This window comes from Agelaius tricolor, unplaced genomic scaffold (genome assembly GCF_023055355.1).
Source record: "Agelaius tricolor isolate 1412-34295 unplaced genomic scaffold, bAgeTri1.0.p SCAF_4, whole genome shotgun sequence".
In the NCBI taxonomy this organism is placed as follows: domain Eukaryota; kingdom Metazoa; phylum Chordata; class Aves; order Passeriformes; family Icteridae; genus Agelaius; species Agelaius tricolor.
Genome location: NW_027269264.1, coordinates 43,624,061 through 43,648,898, shown reverse-complemented (window position 1 = coordinate 43,648,898; position 24,838 = coordinate 43,624,061). Strand labels below are relative to the sequence as shown.

The following is a 24,838-nucleotide window of genomic DNA, read 5'->3' as shown; positions in this document are numbered from 1 at the left end:
TGAGCCAAATCTACTCATCAGTCCTCCCTCTGCATGATCTCCTGAACACTATAGCTGGCTCCACAAATTTTCTCGTAAAAGTGTATGTTTTTCACCAGCTGGATATTGTAACTGTGCAAATGATGAGCGCTCTTACTGCAAAAGTTCAATTGTCACTTAGCATCCAAACAGCTCTACACCTTTCAAAATGACAGCATATATTTCCTCCAGTCAATCAATTTGTTTCTTTCAGAAACTTTTATGACTGATTTCACAATAAATATTTTTCATTTAGCTCTAAGTTATCTCACAGAGTAGAGGTTAAAATTAGATGGATTTTCTGCAAATAAAACACAGACCTTGGGAATAAGTGTATCCAAGGGCCTGAAACAGCCCGCATAGAATGCCCACTAGATAGATTTTCCCCAAAATGCATGGGGAATGTGTGATTTATTCTTTTGTAACTGCAATAATAGCATGAAATACTATATAAAACTGACTACAAATTCTAATTTTCCCAAAGGATTTCTGGGTTTTTTTAGCTAATGGGCATCAAGGCAGTGAAACTAAGCCTTGTCAAAGCATGTCTTCAAGACAAGCTTTTATCTATACAGCAGTATGAAGCCAGAGTGGTCTTAAATGTCATCACCACTCTGAAATGCTCTGCTGTAATGGCATGTAAAGCCACAGCAGGCAGAAAGTGCCTGTGCACCTTTTGAATTCCCAGTTGGAAGGCTCCTTGCTTTGAAACAAGGGGCTTTCGTTAAATTCATTTGGACTTTAGGCTTTCACATGAGAACTAGAAAGTGGACCAACTTTGAAGTTATTTCTTTTAACTTGTTTTCCTAATTAAAATGAAGCTTGGGCCAGAAACATATCTTTCTCCCCCCTCTACCTCCCTCTCTCCCCTCTTATTTCCATAGTCCCGCAACAAAGGTGCTTTGATTTCACTTTAAATGGGAATGAAGGCTGGCGGTGGGTGGTGGTGAGTGTGTGGTGTGATCTTTGATCTATAGATGAATATAGACAACTTTAGCCCACAAGGAATTTGTCTAAGGAACTGCATTAAAATAGCAGTTGAAACATAATGCAAACCTAATTCTAATTGATGCTGTTTGGAGCGCTGTGCAGTTCTAGAAGTACGTAGATTTTGAAGGATGAATAATGGAAGACTTCATTCTGTGAAATGCATTTTATATTCCTACAAAAATATTGTAAATCGTGTAAGAAATATGCTTTTATCCACAGATATCAATTAGAGAAGATGATAATGACTTTTTCCTACTGCATGTACCTGTGCTATGAGTTGCTTTATGTCATCATCTGACAGCTGTTGTTGTAATAACAACAAGTTAAGTCATAAAATAGTGAACATCTCAATACTTAAGACTGTGTCTACTGCAGTATGTGGAGTTTTACATGGAGCACACAGCCCACTGATTTTACCTAAGCTGAAAAAGGCAGTAAAGAAAACAAAAAAAGATTCTAAACACAGAAATTTCATCTGAAGCAAGCATGAAGAAACTGACATCCTCTCTTTAGGCATTAAATCAGCCACAGAGAACTACTGTCAGTATGCATATGACACTGTATCTCCACTACATGATCCCTGTGATCCCATTTGGGTTGTGTCTTCTGGTGAGGGTTACTGAGGAAGCGTGTGCACTTAAGCAGCTTCTCTACCTGCATAAAGGAGATACTGAGCTTGCCAGTAACCAATGTCTATGCAATCTCATTTCTGAGTGAGTGCACACAGTCTCATTTCTAAATTTCAGAAACAGAGTAACTACTCCATTGTGGTAGTCTGTCCTGGAGAAGACAAGCTGTGAATCAACCACACCACAGGTAACACCACAGGATCCTGGAAACTGAGATGCCAGGATAGATAACATCACTTCAGGTTATGGTGAGAGGTGGGGGAAAAGAATGATAGGAACAGTTACAAAAATTAAGTTATTCCTTAAGGTAAAGTTCTGAACTGGCCCTCTGATAGTTTCCATACAAGGTATTGTTTCTGTTTCTTTGTTCATTGGTTCTCTGCCCTCAGTTAATGTCTATATGAGGTTGTGTTTGCCTCATTTAGAGTTCTTCTGGAGAAGCTCTATACAATGTTTTGTTGCACACTGATTGTTAGTGTACCTTATTATTTTCCTTTATTAAACTTTGATTTTTGGGCACTCCAGTCATTCCTGAGCTTTTTTATTTAGTGCCACTCTCCCAGCTGATCCGGTCCCAGAGTTGCATGCAACACAACAATCCAGCTCTTCCTATGGACTAGTTTCAGTAAGATGCACTGCATTACCTCCTGGACTTCAAACTGACACTCCCCAGCGACCTTCCTGCTGGAACTGAGATACAGCTTTTTTTTTCTTTTCACTTTCCATTTTAGAGATTTAAGGCTGTGACATTCACTTTAACATTTGTTCTGAACATTTTAGGCAGGGTAAGCTTCTTAATCCAGGCTCTTTTTAAGCATCCATTTAACCATGAAAAAGATGCTCTGGGTTTATAGATTTGAATGTGCCAGGTTATCTCAGTAAAGAAGGAAAAATAGATCCTTTTTGAATGGTCAGCTTGCTTCTTCATTGGCTGCATAATACACTTCTACCAAAAGCTTATGACAGAGCTGGCATGCAAGTACCTTTAACTAGATTGTATATTGGGACATTTTATCCAAGCCCTTGCTGCTCCTACCTCAAGAAGAATGATACTAGAATATATGCCAACCAAATAAAATTAAACTGTGACAAAAACATCAGTAGCTGAGGGTTATTAAGCGCAGGTTAAAGTGTAGCACTGGTTCTTGACATCTCTTATCTAATGTTACAGTTGGTATCAGCTCTTGAATGAAGCAGACAAGATAAAAACGGTTCTTTGAACATTCACTTACTTCATCACTTATATTCAGTTTCTGCATTGAACTTCTTGAGGGTTTAAAATATCCCATGCAAAAGTTGCTCACAGTATCATACGGCTGCAAGGCAGGAAATTCTGATTTGACACATGATGAGAAAGGTTTTTAAAGGTGGTAAAATGCTAGCAATCCTAGCATGGCTAATACAGTGCCTTGTATGAATAAATGGGTTCAGTATGGTTACATATCCCTGAGACAAATGCAAAACTGCAGGAAATGCAAGGAAGGGCTGTTAACATGATCAGGGAAATGGAAATCTGCCTGTGTGAGAAGAGCTTGTTCAGTCTCTGTCAATAAGGACTGAGAAGTGATATGACTGGTCTCCATCAATATTTTAGAAGGTCAACACTGAAGAGAACAAAAAGCTAATTAAACTGAAGGACAATGTTGGCATAATGACAAGCAGGTATAAATTGACCATGAATACATTTAAGGATGAAATTAGACGAATATTTCTAATCAGCAAAGTAAACATGTTTTGAAAGAGGAGATAAAGGAACAAAATGCCTAAGAACAGTACATGGTGATTTTTCTTGACAACTTCTGCAAGTTGGCTGGCTGTGATCACAAGGGAAGAGATTTTTTCCATTAACAGATCTGGCCAGTGTCCTTTTTCAATCAAGAGGAAAACAGGTTTTTGGAGGCACTTGGAGACAGCAGTGTGCGAGGTGAGGAAGAGTGGTTGCTTCCTAAATGGTCAGTCATCTGACCTAAGGCCTTTTCCCTTCACCCATCCGATGAAAAAAGTGTATGCTGGTGAAAAAAATGTATGGATTCAAAATTAAGAAAACCAAATTTTAAACACTTGATGCTAAACTTAGTTGTAACTTAACATTTAAGTCTGTCTTTTATAACATTCCTTATGAATTGTAAACTAAAGAACAATTTAGCTATGGATTAACAATAGTTTAATTTCTATTTAACTTTCACCTAATTTCTGAAGAGAACAGCTTTATATTCTACATTCTTTGAAAATCTCATCCCAAACTCTGGGTTTACATTTCTGCCATTTACTCCAAAAATTCCTCTATATTCCAAAGATTCCACCACTTCAGCAGTGATCATTAGTTCAGCAGAAAGCTAAGCAGTTGAGGCAAGAAAGCTGATTATCTGGGATGTATGTAACGTGTCTCCTGTCCAAATCCCATGCATATTTTCCACTCCCACTCTTAGTCATACTTCATGGAAATACAGGAAAAAACAACCAATCTCCCATGACTACTGCAAATAACCAACTTTTAAAAAGTAATGACAGAAGAAAAGTTTTAAGAATAAATATTGAACTTCATCTGTCCACTGAAGAGAAATACCCTAAACTTTTCCAAGCATCTCTAAGATAAACACGCAGTGACTGTGGCATTCTTGCGGTGTCGGTATGCCACTTTTAGCTCATTTCATTTCACAAACAAAGGCCGTAGCGGATCATATTTTAGTACAGCTTAATTCCTTTATTAAAGCCAGCCGCTGCAGGCAGCGATGTGTCTGGCAAGGAGTCATTCCAGTTTACACGCAGCGCTGCGGGTACCCGCACGGCCGGCCCTTCCCTGCCGCAGGCACAGGGAGGCGGAGGCGTTCGGGCGGGACCGGGCTCCCAGCTCGGGACACGCCGGGAAAGCCGGCTCCAGGCTGGGTCCTCTTCCCCAGTGGAAGCAAGGACGCTCCGCCGAGCCTTTTTAGCCAGGAACAGGACGGGAGAACACAGCCTCCCACTGCGCCAGGGGAGGTTCAGCTTGGACATCCCGAGGAGTTTCTTCACGGAAAGGGTGATAACCGCCCCGGGAGGCGGTGGGGGTATTTAAGGAAAATACTCCCGTCCCTGGAGGTATTTGAGGAAAAACGGCGTGGCACTCAGTGCCACGGTCTATTGAGGTGGTGGTGCTCGGTCACAGGCCGGACTCGATAACCTCAGAACTCCCAGCCCGGCAGGTTCTGCGGCTCCCAGCGCCACACCACGCTCCACACGGGGGCCGCCTCCGCCTGCAGCGGGGCGGGGACACTTCTGGCCACCTTTCGCTAAGCATTTTGGGAGCTGTAGTTCCCGCGCGGGAGAGGCCATACTGCCGCTATTGCACATGCGCAGAGGCTCATTCTCGCCACGCCGCGGGGGCGCTCGGCGCCCTCAAGCCACGTGATTCCCAAGGCCCCGCCGCTTCCTGCCCGGCAGTTCCCGCTTCCGGAGAACCCGCCCGTCGACCGGAAGACGGGTTTATCACGTGGTCCCCAGAGGCCAATCAGTTGCCGTGGTTTGCGGACGCGGCCCCGCCGCTCTTCCGCAGTTTCGCGAGATGGCGGCGCTGGGCGCCCGGAGGCTGCTGCGGCCCGGCCGGCGCTGGTTCTCGGACACGGTCCCCAGCGCCCCCTCGCCGCCCGCCAGCCCCCTCTACCCGCCCGTGGTGGCGTCCATCACGGCCAAGAGCAAAGCGGCCAAGTCGCGACGCCTGCAGCGCTTCAACCAGCGGGTGCACGAGGCGGCCACGGTGGAGGAGAAGCTGCGGCTGTACGGGAAGCTGCAGCGGCCCAAGTACACGGTGTACCCGCAGACCTTCGCCCTCAACGCCGACCGCTGGTACCGCAGCTTCACAAAAACCGTCCTAGTGCCGGGAATGCCCCCGAGAGCCGCGGCCGCCAAACCGCCGGTAGCGACGGCGGGAGCGACTTCCGAGACCGGCAGAGCCCCGGAGCCGAGAGCGGAGGCACCGGGGCATGCGGAGGCGGCGGGGGAAGTGGAGGTGGCGGCGAATGCGGAGGCTCCGGGGGCCGCGAAAACCCCGGAGCCCTCGGCGGGAGTGGCGCCCTGTCCGGATATAGGCGAGCTGCGCTCCCTCGCCTGCGACGCCCTTCTCCAGGAGAGCTTCTACCAGAACAAGAAGCGGCCGTTCCTCTACCGTGACCAAGATCACACACCCGGCCCCTTCCTCACGCAGCTCGTTTCCACCCTCGCCGCTTCCCTGTCCGGTCACAACCCACTGCTGGCTGCTTCGTCCCTCGGTATGGAGCGGGGCTGGCAGGGAAGGGGACTTGGGAGCCTTTGGGCGATAGAGCCAGTCTGCGAGCCGGCACGAGTGTCGCTGGTGTATCTCACCTGTTCAGACCATCACTAGTAATTTGTTTCCATCGTTCTACACAGATTTTGGGTGTTTCATCTCACTGCAGCTACAGAAGAATTGGGAGGGTTTTAAATACAAGAGGCGAATCACTGGTTTTTTGTGTTTTTTGTTCCGTTTCAGATCTAAACCCTGAGGTTAACTATTACTGGCATCATGGTAATGAAGTTGTTGTTCACGGACATCGAAAGGGTAGAGTTGATCCTGTGCGATTCCAAATAGATGATAACCCACACCTCCAGATCCGTGTGCCAAAGCAGCTTCCCGAGGTGGGGATGTTTTCAAAAGCAAGTTAATACCATGCATTTTCACTTTCTGTCAGCCATTGAAACAATGAAGAGGTGATCTGTGGAGTTAAACAGTACGTTGCACCTTTGGGTATTTTTTGAGTCTTAACACCCTTTCTACATTGTGGAAATGGCTTTGTAGGTATTGAGCTTTGTAGCTTCTGAACTTTTGATCCTCTTTGTACTCTAAATGGCGTGTTGTTATATTTAATGAAATTGAATTTTTAGCATTCTGTGGTTGGAAATGGAGGCAAGAACAAGAAATGTGCTGTGGAACAATATCACTGGAGGAGAATAATAGGAGTGGAGGAAAAAAAAAGAAGTAAAAGCACATATAAACTGAACGTGAGCATTCTTGCCTGTTGATACTGCTTGGCAGTTGTTTTCTTGAATGCTCAAGTTCGGTGGAAGTATGTACTGTTTCAGTATTGTAATGTTTTTCTTGTAGGTTTATACAGTGGTAGTTGTGTAGCCACTGAAGGTCTCTGTTGTCTAGTTTCCACCCCAAACAGAAAAGTATTGTGTGTTCTGTAAACGTTTATGTTTACAGAAGTTTTACGGCTGACTGAGTTGTACAATTTGCTTGTGTTAGTGTCATCAGATGCTACAAACCTTGGCATTTTGGAAGAACTGTGTAGGCAATTTAAAATGTTGTGCAGTAAACCAAATCTGCAAACTTAGTCTGCAGGTTCAAGTTAGTTTATTGGCTGCTGCTAGAAATGAGTTTTACTCTTTCTCTATGGAAGGTAAAAGATGGTGACAAGTGGCAGGCTTTTTAGCATTACTTCGCATTTTTTGTGTTATGGAAAAATTAATACAAGATGACTGTGCTAACACACATCACAAGATGAGAATTTCTCTTGTAAGACAATGAATTTTATTTAAGGCTGTCTGTACGATGTACGTAAGCAGGACTTGCACTTTCTGTTGTCTGACCAGGAAGTGGTGTGTTACAGTGGACCTGATGTCAGAAACATATCTTACATGATGGCTGTTCTTTCTTCTGTTGTCTTCAAGGTTGTACCCCTGGAGTCAGATCTTGGAGATGTTCCTGTTATTGATCACAAGCCATCCAAACTGCCATTGTTCAAAAAACAGTATGAAAATAAGGTATTTATAGGTAAGAGTTTTTAATTGTGAAATATTAACTTTTCTTTGGTAAAAAAACCCAACAAACCAATCAAACAAAGACCAACCCCAAAACTAATGCCACCTTATTCTTTCTTCTCCCATGACCAGAAAAAGTTCTGTATTTTTATTTAGAAGTGTACTGTATAAATATATATAGTGTATAGATCTCTATTGAGATTTCATGTCAGTTAGGCAATGGTGAGTAGCATTCTCCTGTGCATGTGGTATTGTGTGTCCAAATTTGCTTGAAGAAGTTTAGTTGAATTGACACAAAATTTTGAATTTTGATACATCTCCAGGGAAATTCTCATTTTAGGATGTGGACTCTGGCCTTTTGGAAGTAGGCAGCTCCTCACAGATCTGCAGTAGGGGTTCTGGCTTTAGAGTCTGATGGTGAAGATGTGTGTTTGTAAGTGATAAAGAGTGTTCTCTCTGTGACTGATAGTTTTGTTTTGGGGAGCGCAGGAACAAAGGTGGCAGATCCATGCTGCTATGGACATACCCAGTTCCATCTCCTTCCTGACAGACTGAAGCGGGAGAGGTTCATAAAGGAGCGTCTCGAGGATCAAATCGAAGTCGTTTATCGATCGAATGGAATTGCAAGTCTCTTTGCCTGGACAGCAGCACAAGCAATGTATCAAGGTGAGATGGTCAGCTAGACAAATCTTTCCTGGTTATGAATGCCTACTGTAAAGTTTTTTAACCTTTTCTCCCCAACACCTTTTTCTTGCGTTTCTTTTTCCTGAAGACTTTCTTTTAAGTAATTGAATTTACAGATGCAATTGAATTAATAAAAGAGTTAGTTAAGACTTGGAGTACTTTTATACAGGGGAATTAAATACAGAGAAAAATATTTTTCCATATATAGCAGTAAGCTTATGCAAAAACCTCAATTGCTTTCACTTGCTCTTTCCCCCTTAAGAGGGAAATGTGGTAGACATCAAGCAATTTTAGTTTTTTTCCTTCTGGAACAACCATGTTTCTTAGCCTTTGTTTCAGTAATTTCCATTCCATGAAAATACTAGGAATGAAAGAAAAACGTTAGCCAAAAACATCCCAAACATTACATTGGGATTTTATGCCTACATTTTTCTAAAAAAGTCCCAGAATACCTGGATGGTTAAACCAGATCAGTCTTTAACTTCTTCTCATAAATACAATTATTGTCTAGTGTTAGTGTAAGACACCTGATGGCTTGTAGTTCCACTTGAGAAACAACACATGTAAGAAAATTCTTTGACTATAGTATATACTACTGGCTCTGCATCAATTTTTTTTTTAATGTAGTGGGGTATTAGAAAGCTTCCTTTGTGGATGTAAAATACTGAAGTTGAGTGAGTCTTGTCTTCAGAGCTGGTCAGCTGTAAGCACATCATGAGTTGGAAGGGCAGCATTATTCAAATCTATGACTTTTTTTTCTTTTGTAACAGTTTCTAGCATTGTGGCACATAATAGTAATATTCTTAAAAAATATCTGTGTATATACTAGTGCATATGCATAAGCATGTAAATATTTTTAGCATACTGTTAGTGCTCAGTAGGGTTTGTTTGAAACACTAACACTTGGTGTCTGGTTGGTTACTATAGTCAGTTATGTTTGTGCATATATGTGCATGCTTTTGTCATGAAACAAATGCTCACTGCATCTTGAGAGCTGTGAAATAGTAAAAAGATATTTTCCCTCAGCTCCTTTGCAGGACTTTGGATTCATTACTAACTTAACTGTTTTGGAAAAGTCACTTGGCTGATGAGTGAGTGATTTTAATTAACTGTTCGATAGGGAACTGTACAAAATGCAAGCATGCCTCTGTGCCACTGATCTTAGACATAACCTTTATTGGTAATTGTGTTTTGATTAGTCTGTATAAAACATGCTTGTGTTGCCAAAGCAGACAGGACTTTTTCCTTACTAGGTAGCTGCTGCAATTCCCGGAGTTTTTCTATGTTTTGGGACTAGCGTTTACGTGTTTGTGCTGATAGAAATCTCAAGTCCTTTTCTATTTGTTTTATTTTGTAGGATTCTGGAATGAAGCAGATGTGACCCGTCCTTTTGTATCGCAGGCAGTAGTGACTGATGGAAAATATTTTGCTTTCTTTTGCTACCAGCTAAATACTTTAGCACTAAATGCAGAAACTATTAAAAACAACCCTCGAAAGAACATTTGTTGGGGTACCGACAGTAAGCCACTGTATGATGTTGTGGAAGATGGTAATGTGAAAGGCTTTAATGATGAAGTTCTGCTTCAGTTGGTTCATTTTCTGCTAAACAGACCAAAAGAGTTGTAAGCCATTAAACCAAACATAAAGTATGTGCCTGAACTTCATTGTGACTCCATGAAGTATAAGGTATGCTGATTTAGTCAGGTATTTGTCTAGCAAACACTATATACATATTTTATGTTATTTGGGCCTTCTTTCTTTTTTCTTTTTTAATGTATACTGTACACTGGCAAATAAATAGCTGGAATACTTAAAGTCTTTTGTATATTTACTCTTGAAAGCCTTCTCTGCTGATTCAGTGTCATGTGAGCATGTTTTTAGCAGATCCACAGGTCCATGTTAAACTGTCACAAAAAAGTATTAATTCATATGACCAGCTCTGAGTATCACTAATATGAGTATCACTAGGAAATAGCTATCTTGATACTCAGCACTAGTGATAAATTTCTAATTTTGTACTTAAGTTAAATGCTTATTCAGTCTAAGGAGAAAGTGAGCTCAGAATAAAAAGTGTTTCTTAATGAGTGGTTGGCAATTCACTTACACAGTAAGAGAAATCTTTAGGCGTGTTAGTACAGACATGATGGAACTTCCTTCCAAAGATTGTGTTGTGAACATGCATACACAGTTTTAAGCTGTCACCTCCAGAACCACGGAGAGGACTCTCAAATGCATTTGGAACCTACAGTTTTCCCTTTAGCCTGGATCCTTGATTTCAGCTGTTGGTATCTTGAGTTTTCATAGCTGTTACTTGGATGTCTTAGGAGTGTTAATAGACCACGGTTGAGCCCCAGCTAGATGATGTCTGAATCATTAAATACAACGTTGTACAATCATGCAGTAGTTTGGGTTGGAGGGACCATTAAAGGTCATTTATTTCAAGCCTGTAGTAAGCTGGGACATCTTCAGCTAGATTAGGTTGCTCAGACCTCTGTCCATCCTGACTCTGAATGTTTCCGGGGATGGGGCATCCATCTGCCACCTCTCTGAGCAACCTGGTTTTACCATGCTCATTGTAAAAAACTTCTTAGTGTATTTAGCTTGGATCAACCATCTTTTAATTTAAAACATTACCCACCTTGTCCTATTGAAACACACACTGCCAAGACATAATGACTGGTTAGGGGTATTTAGCTATCAACAAAGTGTAACTGGTTCTGAGGTAACTAAATGTGCCTAGAATTTTATATAATTTCATCCACTCTACTTGACCTTTCTGGAATTTTCCTGTGTTCTCACAAAGAGGCAAATAGTTTGTTGTTAAAGAGAATACTGAATCATTGAAATACTGGCCTGCCCATTCTTGAGTATGAGCAACAACCCACTTTCTGTTGTAAAGTGGCCTACAAAGTATTTTGTTAATGGAAAACCAAGTAGTTGTAGACCTTTATGTGACTGGTACTTTACTGGGTTGGAAAGCGTTGCCATTATCTCCACCGTCCAGAGATAAGGTAAGTAAGATGTGTACAAGCACTGTTATTTTTTAAGAAGAAGTCCTTAATTGCTCTTTTTGTCTTAACAATGCATGACTGTTACCAGTTCTAATAATTTCTGATCCTTGGATTACATAAATGTTCCTTTTAGTAATAGAAAATAAGCTGGTGGGTAAGAGTGTTGATTATAGAGAATGACCTGTGACCTAGCTTAAGAGGGAGTGGTTGATACTTGTCTGGTCTGATTAAGGGATGGTACAAAATGAATGAAAGGATATGAAAAAAAGCAGTTGGATATTTAGACCCTAAGGAAATTTTTACAGTTTTAATTTTACATAATGTAACATATTACAGTGTGTCATGTATGTAACATATTGCAGGTGTAATACGTTCCTCTCTTTGGCTTGAGATTCTCTTGAGTTGCATACAACTAGTGGTTGTGAAAACCCACAGGTACAGTCAAAGAAACTCCTGCTTCCAGGGTTAAAAACCACTAATTCCTCTGTGATTTGGCCTTTTGTCTATCCTGAGGCTTCAGCTGTAGTAGAGCAAGTTCAAAGAATTTTCCCTTGTGCAGCTTTCCTAGCGAGTGAAATATCACTGTTGATGTGTCACCCAGTAGTAAAGCCCAGTGTTGGGACTGAGGGAGGAAGGCTGAGCATGAGCTGCCGCTCGTGAATGTGAAGCACCAACGTAGCTTTCTGCAGCAAGGGATACTCTGGAAAAACAGTGGGTGGCACTGTTTCACCTTCTACTGGGAAAAAACTGACAGGCATTGTTCTACTTTTTTGTCACTGACTAAGTTGAGACATTGTAATACATGCAGCTTTGTACAGCAATATTTCATCTTCAAGGCCAGGTTGGATGGGGCTCAGAGAAAGCTGTTCTAGTGGAGCGTGTCCCTGCTCGTGGAATGTGGATAGGAACTAGATGTATTTTAAGGTCCCTTCAAACACAATCTATTTGATGATGCTGTGATCTGGTGCTTATCTGTACAGGGTGCTTGATGCTGCCTTACAGTGATAAAGTAAGAAAAAAGAGAAAAGCTCTGTTTTTGTTTGGGCTTTTTTAAAAAGTAGTATATATCTATTGAAAGCTAAAAAATCAGCTTAGAAGCTGCACTATTCCTGTTCTTCAGCTTTGCTACCAGAAATCTCCCGTGACTGTACTCCTCTAAGTCTCATGGGAACATTGTTCTTTAGCACTTTTTATATAGAGTTTGCTGATTAAAAGAAACAAAAAAAAAGGCAATTTGAAATCACAGCTTGGAAATCTCCAAGTTTGGATCCTTTTTTCTGTATTAATTTCTGCTCAGGTCAAGTGGAGTGTAACACAAGGGAACATAAGATAGAATCTAAAAATAAGATTGGTTTGTGCATAATGAGGCAATTTTCTGTTGTACTGAACTATTTTGCTTAAAACTTTTATCACCTTCAGGTGGGTGACTGATCTACAAAATTCTGCTTGCATTGTTTCATATTATGAGGCTGCAAGTAATGACTTGGTATGGAAAATTCAAGCAGAGAGGAAGAGATGGGGAGCCCTACTCAGGGTCATGTTGCACCAAGTTTTTGGGGAGATAGTTCTGTCCTTTCAGACAGGAGAAGGAGCTGCAACATTTGTAGCCTGCTTGGTCATGTTGAAGTTTGCTGAAGTTTCTCCTGATATTTCTTCTGTACTCAGGTTTTCTGTTGTTGGAGAAGACGCACACTCATTTTATTGCAGACAGAGATGAAGGTTTCCTTCTGGAGTTCCATAAAGTGGGTTTTTCCTGAGACAAGAGCAACTCTTGGAGTCAGCTGTTGGTGACAGAGTCTGTTGACAACTTGACATACTGGCATTGTACCTCTGGTGGATGTAATGAAAGTAGCTTTCCAGTATAGTATTAAAGAAGCCCACCCTGTTCTCATTCTGGAAATACTCATCATGAACTGTTGGAGGATGTTAGTAAATGGAGGCTAGTAATGGTTATAGGGGTTTTTGCCTTCTCTAGTATACTGAAAAATTGAAATTTACTTGGTAAGTACACAGTAAAATAATTTTTTTAGAACTGAGTTTCTTGAAAGATCTGGCTGTCCTACATGTAGAAGTGGGTTGCAAAGAGTTACAAGCTACAAGAAGTAAGTATATGGCAACTACTAATACATTTATTAACGCATGTTGAGGTGCAAAGGGAAGAAGTTGTGGACCTCCCTACATACTCCTACTGGACAGGGGTTTAAAATTAAAGGGATTATTTGTATTTAATTCAGAGTGAAGGAAGCCAGTCTAAAGCCATACTGTTCAGCTGGGTAACTAACCCATTGGTCTCAAAGCAGGAGTTTGAAGATGTGATATTAAAAATGGTTTCCTTTGCTTTGAAGATAATCTGGGTACCAGTATTACCATTGGTGACAGATACTTTATGATGAGTTCATTCCCAAACACTTAGAAAAACACTTGAAGAAGGCAAACAGGCAGAACACTTGACATGCACTTTTTTATGTCTCTGCAGGACTAAATGCCCAATAGTTTATGCTATTATGACATAATTCTTTCATGCAGGACAGACAGCAGCTTTATGGTGTCTGCTCAGCTATATTTACCCATAAGTATCTGCAGTAATTTTTATCTATCCAGGTTTCTGCATAGTTGGAAGTATTTTTTTTAGCTATATAGTCTATGAGTGAGCATTGATTCATCTTTGATAATTCTTGTATTTTAATAACTATTTGAAGCTCAATTTATTGAACTAAATATCTTACAGAATCTTCTCTGTATTATGTTTCTCATTCCTACTAAGTTAGGCCTGATTTAATTTCTTTAGAACAAAATTCTTGATCTTAATGTGTCCCTTTAAAGGAAACCTTCTATGTATTTCTTTCCTCTTTTTATGCTTTCAGCATTCCTCTAAACCAGTAATCAAGTCACTACACTTTATCACTGCTCTCAAGGGACACAATATAGGATTGCTTTCACTATTGGAAAGCAGAGCTTATAACACAAGACTGTCTGCACTGCAAATATGCATGCTTTTTTCAGTGAGATGTCCCAGTGCAGGTTTACATTTCAACCTCAAATTTCAGCCTCTAAAGGCTTTTTGTTTGGTTGGGGTTTTATTTTAAATCAGTTTCTGCACCAACACATATCTCTAGGTAATTGGAGGTGATTAGGAGTTGGAATTTTAAAACTCAGGTTCTGTCATTGTCTAGCTTGGAGAAGAGAAGGCTCAGGAGAAATTTTATCAATGTGTATAGGATGGAAAGAAGTGGAAGAGATTTAGCTAGGCCTATTTCAGTTGTGTCCAGTGAGAGGGCAAGAGGAAGAGGCCAGAAACTGAAAACCAGGAAGTTCTATTTGAAAGTTTTTGTTAGGTTGTTTTCTTTCTATAATGGCAATTGAACTCCAGAACAGATTGCTCTAAGAGGAATGTGGAGTTTCCATCACTGGAAATACTTCAAACCAGATGGCTCAGCCCTGGTCAACCAGTTGTAGGTGACCCTGCCCTGAGCAGGATGAGGACTAGACAACAGGTGTCTTCCAACTTTTCTATTCTGTAATTCTGTGGAAATAAATTAGTGCTCACCTTGTAGATCAGGGTCCTACACTATGTGTAGGAGGAAACCATATGCAAAGATTTGGGTAAATAGTGGATTTTGACCTGGACCTTCTCTTTTCTGATCTTTGTGTGGCTGTCCATGTTTATGCATTTATTCAGCATAAATTTTACTTGACACGCAGCTGCAAATGACTTACAGTACATCTTCCTTTCTTGACAGAGCACTGACACCAAGAATACATTTAAGACTATACACTGAATTTCTGTGTCTCCAGCTTTACCCCAAGGTATGTTTGTATCTGAGCTTCTTACCAATACTGTACTTCCTTACATGTGACCTTTGACAGGCACAGATATCTTCCCCATTTCAGAAGCCAGCATTAGGCAGTGGTCACTTGGTCCCTGTTGTCTGTATGGGAGTGCTGTTTTGTTCTGCATACAAGCATAGATAGCAAATCCAAACATTTCCTGAAACTCCCAGTGGTAACTGCCAGAGTAGGACACCTCTCTTTCTGAAGGTATGTAGTGTTTTACCTGTGTGATTAATGATCCCCTCTAATCCAGTTATGGCTAAGAAGCTCATGTCAAATGTTTTACTGCTGTTTCAATAGAGCAGATATGCCTACTCTCTGGAAAATCCTGTGCAAATACATAGATAGAACTTGCTGTAAAAAGCTTCTCAAGTTGATAATGAAAGCAAAGAAGAATGGGGAAAACAGCTATGCCTGCTTCTTGGAGAAATTATCCAGTAGCATAAAGATAAAATTGAGGTGGAGTTAAGAGTTATTATCCTCTTTGGTAGGATAATAAGATTTAGGTTTGTAACTGTGTTTACACAAGGGATATGCACTTAGATGGCTTTATTTTATAACTTTAAAAGAAATAACAAGGTATAATTTTATGATGTTTCTTAATGACATATTAGTGATTTGGAATGGGCTATTTTCATTATTATATGTTATTCTTACTTGGATCTGAATATTTTAAAAGGCCAACTTATATACCTAATGTTTCAATAATGTAGGCTCCCATGGGGATTTTTTTAAATATATAATGATTCCTAAATCCTAGTAGTAATTTCATTCCTAAATCCTAAATCCTAGTAGTAATTTTAATTGAATTTTATTATAGATTTATCAGGTACATAGATATTTTGATGATTTTTGTACTTCTAAAGACACTAACCTGCTTTTTGAAAATGTTCCACCAGATTTCATTACAATACAAACCTAAATAAAGCATTTGCTTGGACTTGGCAGTACAGAATTTCTGAAGCGTGCTGCTTTTCCCTCTTGTAAGCATATTGTTATGCTGACCATGAGCTGAATTAGAACACAGCCAGCCTGGCATTCAAGAGGTACTAAACAAAATCAACATAATGACTGTGTGTTTGCACAACTGCTGTCTCTGGAGATACACCTTTTCTGAAAATGTCATATGTGCACAAAGAATTATGGCTTAAATAACTTAACTATATTTTTGTTGCAAACCATTGGTTTGAATCTCTGGATGAATGGAAGGAATTGGGCTGAAGTTTCAATGTCAAATGTGATACTGCCATTTTACCTTCCATTTTGAGAGATCCTAGGAAAAGGCAGGATGGACTGAAGCACTTTTAGTACAATTTGAGTTCAGTACTGTAAGGAAAACGTTTGGGAAGACAGTCAAGTCACCAATAAGCAAGCTTTAAACTATGTGAAGTAAGGGTGAATTGTGCATCTTGCAACTGTAAACAGAAATGTCTTTACAGAAGAGGATAGATTATTTACAAGATCTAAAAGTTACCAACTTGAAAAATATTAGCTAGAGGGATTAAACTAACGCAAAGTGTGTGGCTCCATTGGTTAGGTAATAATATATTTGTTAAATATGAGATAAAGTATCTCTGGGCTAGACATGTTCTTACTAAAGTTCATGATCAAAATCCTACTGACGCCCACCAGGGAACAGATTGACTGAAAGAGGGGTCTGCTGTCAGGTTGTGTGTTGTGTGTATGTGTTCAGAGACAGGGGTCAGAGTCCAGAGCATTTGGATGCTGTGTGTAGAGGAAAGGGTATGCCTGGGAAGCCTGTAGCAATCAGGTGAAGGATTCTTAGAAAAAAAGCTTTTTTTTCCACCTTCATCCTTCCTACCCTCAGGCTTTCCAGCCTTCAGGATCCTCCTTGGCCCTTGCCTGTCTTCCCTCTTGAGAAAGTACACTCTAGTTCCCCCAAAGTCCTTCTGTTCAGATGCTTTTGGGTGTCTCTGAACTGCACATCCTGTGTTTCAGCTCAGGTGTGATAGCCAGGGCAGCAGCCTCCCCTGCCAACGCTGACAACTCAGCCTCACAAATCCTGCAAGGGATCTTTGCTTCTCTCTCTTGTCCTTTAAAGGTACTTGGAAGTTTAGGTAAAGAATATGGTTGCTAAAGCAGACTTCAGAAATATTCAATAGAGAACCAGAGATGTATCTTACCTAATAAAAGAATGTTAAATCAAGCATAGGTGTCTCATGTGTAGTAGTTTCATACCTTTTGGAGTCTGTGGAGGGAGAAACCCCTCTGAAGAAAAATTCAGTCCCGAAATTTAAGGTGTCTGCCGCTGCTTGTTCAAAATAGTATTGGTACATTCAATTTTCTTCTTTCATCCAGTGATTGTAGCTTTGATTCTTTCTTTCCTATAGGTCTTAGTTTATTGCAAGTGTTCTGTAATGCTTAAGACATGATAGCATGGGAAATAGATACTTTGTGTCCTTCTGAGCTGGTTATCCCAGTCCTTTTGAACTGCTTCAAAAGGAGAACTGGACTGGGTAGTCAAGCTGGCTTTCCCCAGGCATTCATGCAGACGTTTCTGTATCCTTCAGAACATAAGGCATTGTTGTAAGCAGAAGAAATATTAATTATTTATAAAGAATCATAATAGCATCTGATTAAGTTTTTTTGGCTTGGTCTCAGCCAGGAGGAGAAATAGACTTTTAAGTGTTCTCTTTTGGATTTTTTAGTTCTGTTTGTTTTGGTTTTGTGTCTAGGGCTTGACTGTGGTTTTTTTTAGTTTTTTTTATTATTTTTTTACTTTTTTCCCTTGGCACGCCTGTGCTTTTTTTTTTTTTTTTTTTTCCCTTTGCTTGGCAGTCTTCAGCAATATTTGAAGGAGTGGGACTGTGGCATACTGAAAGCTTGAAAGCTATCATGCTTGGGAAGGTTACAGAATTACATTAGGGAAAGTCAAGGAAATTTTTAGCTACATCCAATACTTTAAAATAAATGTGCTCAGTTCCAGTCTACAAAAATAGGGTATTTAATTTCAAACCCATTTTGAGGTAAGCAGTTTCAAAATCCTTTAATGTTGCAGTTATTGTTTCCTGTGGAGAGTAGAATAGTTGTTATGGTATATAATCTGTTTGGCAGAAGAGGATAAATCATCACAGGATGAGAGAGAGCATATAAATGGTGTACGGGCTGGAGCTGAAGTCTAGAGGGATGCAATGTTGACATCAGTGACAGAAGATTTAAAAGAGGCTGGCAATATTTCCTTGGAGCTTTTACTGCTAAATTTTAATTATTAGTTATTACTTCATAACAGTTTTTCATGGTATTGCATACTGTTCAAAGATAACTCCCTAATGTTTGGATCTGATGCAGATTCTTCATTATGCGTAGCATCAACAAAAATTGAGTAAATTATAAATTACTATAAATTGTGAATTTATATTTTTTTATAAATTCAGGTGCTTTCCTTTATTCTATATAAATGTTAGAATGGAAGAAGTGTTTGCAACATGGCTTTCAGATGAGAACCTATTGGAAGGAAGGCCCCTCCCATGGGCAAATGGGTAATTTTTCCTTCAAATAACCACCTACTCATTTCACTGTCCTCTGGGGAAAAAAGAAAAATAAAAAATTGGAATAGGAAAATATTTATAGTACTGTAGATACAATCAAGGAGGTCATGTACAGTTAGAGCAGCCTTATGTTCTTTATTTCACTGTCACTTCCAGGAAGATATTCTGAAAAGTCTCTGCTGCAGCTAACAGCATGGAATTTGTAGTATTTCCAAATGGGTTTGCTCTAAACCTGTATTTATGCCTAGACATGTCTTCTGATTACAGTAGTACAAGAAATAAATTAGTAATAGTCATGTTATTCATGTTTGTTTCTTATTTCTAAAAACCAGGGGAGCTCAATGCTTTGTATTAAAGAAAACCCCACAACAATAACAAAACCAAATAAAAACGAGAACAAACGAACCTGAAGAAAAGAGTAATAAATCATATATAGCCAACATCAGTTGAAAAATTAAAAATTGCCACTTCCCTTTTTCTTGAGCATTAGCGTATTCTGTCATGAGTTGCTTATAAGGAAAGGTTAGAATGAGAACAGAATGTAATAAAGCTTTGAATTTAGCCTGGCTTTGAGTAGAAGGTTGGACTAGATTGCCTCCAGTTGTCCCTTCCTATTTACATCCATCTGTTCTTTTACAAGGGGAAGGAGAGTGAAAGTGAGGGTATATCACTGCTCCCATGAGTGAGACCTCTCTTCTGTTACCTCTCAGAGAACGTTTGTATAGTGTGGTTTCCTAGATGATGTATCTGAAGCATTTCTGCTGCAGAACTGTAAAGTTATGTAAGTTATGTAGGCTTTATACAGTGCTGGCAGTATTTTTAGGGGAAATATACATTGTTAATAATTGGGATTGAATGTTTAGATAATAGCTCATTTGCTCACTGAAATTTTGAAAATTTGTAGCAGAGGATGGATGACCTCTTCAATATCTGCTTGGGTAACTAGTTGTTGCTCTCTAAAAGAAACTCTAGTCACCCTGTCAGGAAGGAAAACTAATCTCTTTGATTTAGGCAGCCAGTCACGCAAGGGGCACACGGGCAACAACACAGTTCAAATGTACTTTCTGAAAAGAGCCCCATGTACTGAAATAATTTGGGATCAGCTTTTGGATGTTTCATAAGCAAAACCAAGGTTTAACTTCACCAAATAAATGCTTCACAATGAATAATGCACCCAGCTGTAGCGGTAAATGCCATTTGCTCAACTGCTTAACTATTCATCCTTCTGACCAAGGTTTATGGTGGTGTGAAATGCAGCTTAACTTTGCAAATATGGAATGTATAGTAAAATTATCCCCTTTTGTGAAATTAGAAGGAATAAGCTTCTGATGGGTGTTTATGTACTGCGCTGACAGATTATAAAAGATTAAAAGGAAATTTTAATGAAGCGAAAAGCAGCCCTTGCAGCTTCTAACCCTCATGATTAGAGGAGCAGAAGCTAGGGGATTTAGGAGGATTTAGCAAGATGAGGTAGATGGGGCAGGGAGATTATGACCTGCAATTGGAACCAGTTGCTTGTCTAACTCGTGTTTCCTTAGATAATGCATTTAGGGCTCCAGTTCTTTCAAAAACAGCAAGGGTGAAATGGGCAGAAGACACATCATCTTGAAGTGGTTTGAGGCTTATTTTCACTAATCAAGTAACAAAACACAAAAGGCAAATATAGAATCAAAACAGTGTGTCAAACAGAGAAAAATGCAGCATTTACTTTTCCATAAAGGGAATATTGCAAGTCACAGGGCAATGCATTTGTTTTGCATATTTTTGTGACAAAATCACCAAAAAGAGGCCTAAGACAATGCTTGGTCTGAACTCTTCATTGTATTTTTAGTACGTTGTCATAGTTGTAAACAACTATGGGCATATATTGTATAAATTATTGAAAATGAAACATACAGTAGTTATGCAGAATATGTATTACCGAACACTGAAAGCATTTGAAGAATCCAAAAGGATATTGATGAGCAGCATTCGTAATTGCTAATGAATAAAAGTCATTTGTAAAAAGCTTAGTCATTAGAAAAAACTTAAAGTATTACTGCCATGATGCAATTTTTACGAAACTGCTGAAGGATCACAAAGGATAAGTACAGAGCAGTTATTTTGCTCCCCATTGTTATATGGATTATGCCATTCATTATCCATCTCAAGTTCTGGGCAAATGTCACTTTTGCAGATAGGCTTATTTTCTATCCTTGTAAAAGGCCTGCCACAGCAATAACCCAGAATAACTGGCCTTCCTCTGTCATCAGTGGAGCTTCCCATTTTCCTGCAGTCGCAAGCTGTCTTGGGATAAGGGCTCTGTGGAGAATTTTTTGACATTGTGCTTACTATTTTCCATTTAAAATCTCAATATTTTCCTGGAAACAGGATAGATGAAATTAATTTTTATATTATGCACTCAGTAAAATAAAATTTCACACCATGTACTTGCACTTTCTTTTTTGAATTATTGCAGCTATTTTTTTTAGTTTTCTCATTTCATACTCTGTCTCAATATAATCTATTCTTCAAACCCTAAACAAGAAAAACTATCAATAAAAGAGAGTTTAGAGGTCCTCTTAGGTTTTTCCATTTGCAACAATCAATACAAACCATCTTAAAGAGCAAAGCATTAGCATTGGAGCAGATGGATTGTTCCATTCAGGCATGTGGAATGAGTAGTAGGAATTGGTTTGGACTTCTATATATGCTCCTCTTGACCTCAGTTAGACACCTATGGTTTAGGCATCTTTCAATACCTAAGTGACTAGGTGTTTGTCATTAGAACCCTAAATTCCCAGCTCAGCTGATGGCCCTGGAGTATCAGCCATTCAATAGGACAGAGGTAGTTAAGGACTGAAGTCCATGCAGGCCACTTGAGAGCCATATCTAAAAGCAGAGACTTAGAGGCCACCCTCAGCAATTCTCATATTCACAGGCATTCCCTGGTCTACTGTGCACGTGAAGACAGTCCTGGAGAGATGCAACAAAATAGAAGTGGCCTTTTCTGAGGCAAAAAAAGATTAACTAGAATTTCCATTACTTTACTCATGGCTAAGGAATTTTCCAAGAATGCAGAAGGCCATTGCTGAAAATTGTGCTGACCTGGGTTTGCAGAAGAGTTTTAAATCTCTGTTTTCCAGAATCTGGAGAGATTCTTAACCATTGACACATTGATTTTGAGTTTTGCCCAGTTATACTTTATGTAACTTCAGAAAAGAAACTTGAGCAATATCTTTTGGGAAAAAAATGAAACAGTGTCAAGAAGGCTCACCTCGAATAGCTATTCAAAGCACCAGTTTGGAGTAAGTATATCAGATATTGAATGGAGACAGTCTTGCCATGGTCTAATTGCAATTATCTATCCTACTCTCCGAGTGGATAGATAATTGTAGTGACTTCACTTCTTATTTTAGGAAGGTGAGTACCCAATTTTCAGGACTGAAGAGACTGATTAACACAGACAATGTAACAGAGGGATCTCCTTGTGGCCTTCATCTTTGTAAGTAACACCATCCCACACCTCTCCTAATTGTTTCACTCCTGGCTAGTGTAGATGACTTCAAGTCATCTGGGCTCAGATTCCTGGTTTTGCTGAAGTTAGATGGAAGCTGTACATCTGAACACACCTTTGAATTGGAAGCAATCAACTAACAAAATCTCCACTGTTCCAACTTTCATGAAAACTGAGAATCTTGGTTTTAGAACCTGAGACAACTGTATTGTGTTTCCTGACACCATCTCTATTGTAAATGTCAAATACTGAATATTAAACAATTCCTTAGATCTGCTGAGTATTAAACATGCAGTTGTTAAATCTGGTTTTACAGGATTGAAAGAGTCAAGAAAATTGTGCTTAGTGCTGGAGGGAGTTATAGCTCAAGTTTTAATTTCTATTCATTGACAGTCTAGTGAATTATTTACCTATTTACTTTTGAAATGTTCTGTGTAGGGAGCTATCACAAAACACTGTTTTTCACTCATCACAGCTGAAATTTGACAATTTAACAAGAGGAAAACATAAGTATGCACTAATGGGAACTGGCTTTAGAACCATGTTGACCAAACAACTTCTTATAGGAAGTTCCCCTGAACTTTAGGCTTCAATCTTCACAGTTGTTTGAGGGATATTTAATTCAGACAACATTGCAGATTGGAAGAAGTGTTCAGAAGCTTGTCTAATCTTATTCTGGCTAATTTTATATTTTTTCTCTCAAAAAAATACTACATATCTACAAACTTGATCAGGTTACATTCTTGCACCACCCTGGGTGCAACATTATTATTATTATTATTATTATTATTATTATTATTATTATTATTATTATTATTGCACTTTTTCAAGTAATGGAGAATATATTAATAGCTGTGATATTCTCTGCACTTTAGTCCTGGAAGAATCAATATGAATGAACTTACACCGATTTTCATAAAGTTGGAGTGTTATTATAACTAGTATTTTAGCTAATTTGTTCACTTTTTTGTTGGTGTCTGTATGCTAAATCTATATATATTTTGCAGATGTGTATAAAATGAAGTCTTTTAATTTCTGTCTGCTGATACCATGTATTATACTTGAGCATTAAAAGCTATAAATAAAGCTTGATTCAGTCAATTTTCCTTTTTTGTGTTCAAGTACCTGATATTAGAATTTGGCACAAGTTCTTTTTGGTTGTGCATACTAAAGGTAAGGGACATAGTGTGCTGTTAAGGGCAGCAATAAAAATAATTTATGATTTTGGCTCAAGGCAAAGTTGAGGCTACCTTTGTCAGCTTCTTTTCTATGAGACATCTATAGGATAAAATGTTAGGAGACAACTTCTAGAAAAATCCATAACAATATTCTGAACAAACTGTGCTTGTACAGATAACTGAACCTCATGAAGCTTCACCTGTTGGGTGTTCATTTTGTTCCTCTTTATCTTTCTGTTTTCTCTGTGAGATGAGTTTTGGCTTTGCAAATTGGGAACAATGGGATCGTGTTGAAAGTGTTGAAACTCCCTTGTTTAGACATTTGAATGTTTTTGATGTTATTGTAACCTTCCCACTGAATCAGATGTGCTACTGGCCCTTCACTGCTTTTCTTGAGGGCTTCTATAAAATTACTGAAATAAAGATGAGCTGTTGGTATTCTTTTCTTCCTTGATGTTTAAATGTCTTCCTTGTGCACATCTCAAGCCTTTGAAACCACCCATTTTGCAATCAAAGTAACAGTCCTGTGCCAGCCTGATGTCTTTTGTCCACCTTTGAGGAAGATGAGGAGAGTCCAAAGGTATCAGTAATGCTTTATCAGGAATGAATGATACTTGAATGGTTTTCATGTTTGTTTCAGTCACAACTGTATGGTGGTGTGATACTATGAAACAAGTTCAGGTCTTGGTGCTGTTCTCCCCTGCATATCTTGCATACCATTCATTATCCTTCTGACTTGCTCTTTTTCCTGTAGTTTCCCCCTCAGGATAACTTATTCACACAGGAGCTACAAGATACTTGTTAGAGTTGCACATGACGTACATCAAATTTTGAAATCAAGCTGTGACTTTTGACTATGAAGAGCTTATAGGATGGTTTAAAACAGAAATAATTTTATAAGACAGTGAAGCCATGAGACTTGGACACATTGACATATTACATCTGGATTTTTTGCAGCTGTTGAAAGATTAGTTGTAAAATAAGTGGAATTGACAAATTTGATTTCAGCTCCTGTTTCCACAGTAGTTTAACCAAGGAATTACTGGGATGGTATAGTTGAAACTATTATGTGATTAGCAGTAAAAAAGCAAATGGGGAAATCCCCTCTAAATATGTTTTATTTAAAAATATGTAAAGATCTCTACATGCATCAGCCTTGTCACTGTTGTTTCTCATTTATAATATGAAGAATGAGGGTTTTTTCCATGGTAATGAGCCCTTTGGATCTGATATTTAAGTTCAGAATTGTGCTAAGACCTTGGGGGAATTAAACTGCATCAGAACACTTTGGTTTTATCTTAGAGCTTGATGAAGTTCTATGACAACATTAAACAAAGAAAAAAAAATAGTTTGTGAGGCTAGAGTGCTCAGCATTGAGAAGAATATTGTCTTGCAGGGACTTGGATTCATCAAAGATTTAGGTTCTTCAAATGCTAAGACATCTTCTTGCACAGAGGTGCTTTTTACTGATGGTATTAGGGAAGAGACAGCATCTCTTTGGACATTTGGTATATGTAGGAAATCTGTGGATGAAAGAGGGCATTTCTGCCTTTTTTGAAAAATAGGGTGCTAATTTCTCCTTTCTTGTGAAATCAAGCTGCAAATTGAGAGAATCTTTCCTTTTACTCCTGACCCATTTTTCTAGATAATAAATGGTTATTGCTATCTGGGAGAAATAGAGATACTAAAGCTTCCTATAAGTACCTAAAAATGCTAGGAGGAAAATTTAACCTTTCAC

General features: G+C 39.2%; 1 protein-coding gene and 1 long non-coding RNA gene across 2 annotated transcripts; both read left to right on the top strand.

Moving 5' to 3' along the window:
• Positions 1-5,145: 5,145 nt before the first annotated feature.
• Positions 5,146-9,890, top strand: MRPS30 (mitochondrial ribosomal protein S30). The gene is made up of 5 exons (XM_071425445.1): positions 5,146-5,881; positions 6,121-6,266; positions 7,302-7,404; positions 7,881-8,057; positions 9,433-9,890. Exons 1-5 carry the CDS (start codon positions 5,179-5,181, stop codon positions 9,699-9,701), a joined length of 1,398 nt encoding a protein of 465 aa, XP_071281546.1. The 5' UTR covers positions 5,146-5,178; the 3' UTR covers positions 9,702-9,890.
• A 1,627-nt stretch (positions 9,891-11,517) lies between these two features.
• Positions 11,518-23,546, top strand: LOC139589230 (uncharacterized). The gene is made up of 2 exons (XR_011678977.1): positions 11,518-21,713; positions 21,825-23,546. It is a non-coding gene; the product is annotated as an uncharacterized lncRNA (long non-coding RNA).
• Positions 23,547-24,838: the final 1,292 nt, after the last annotated feature.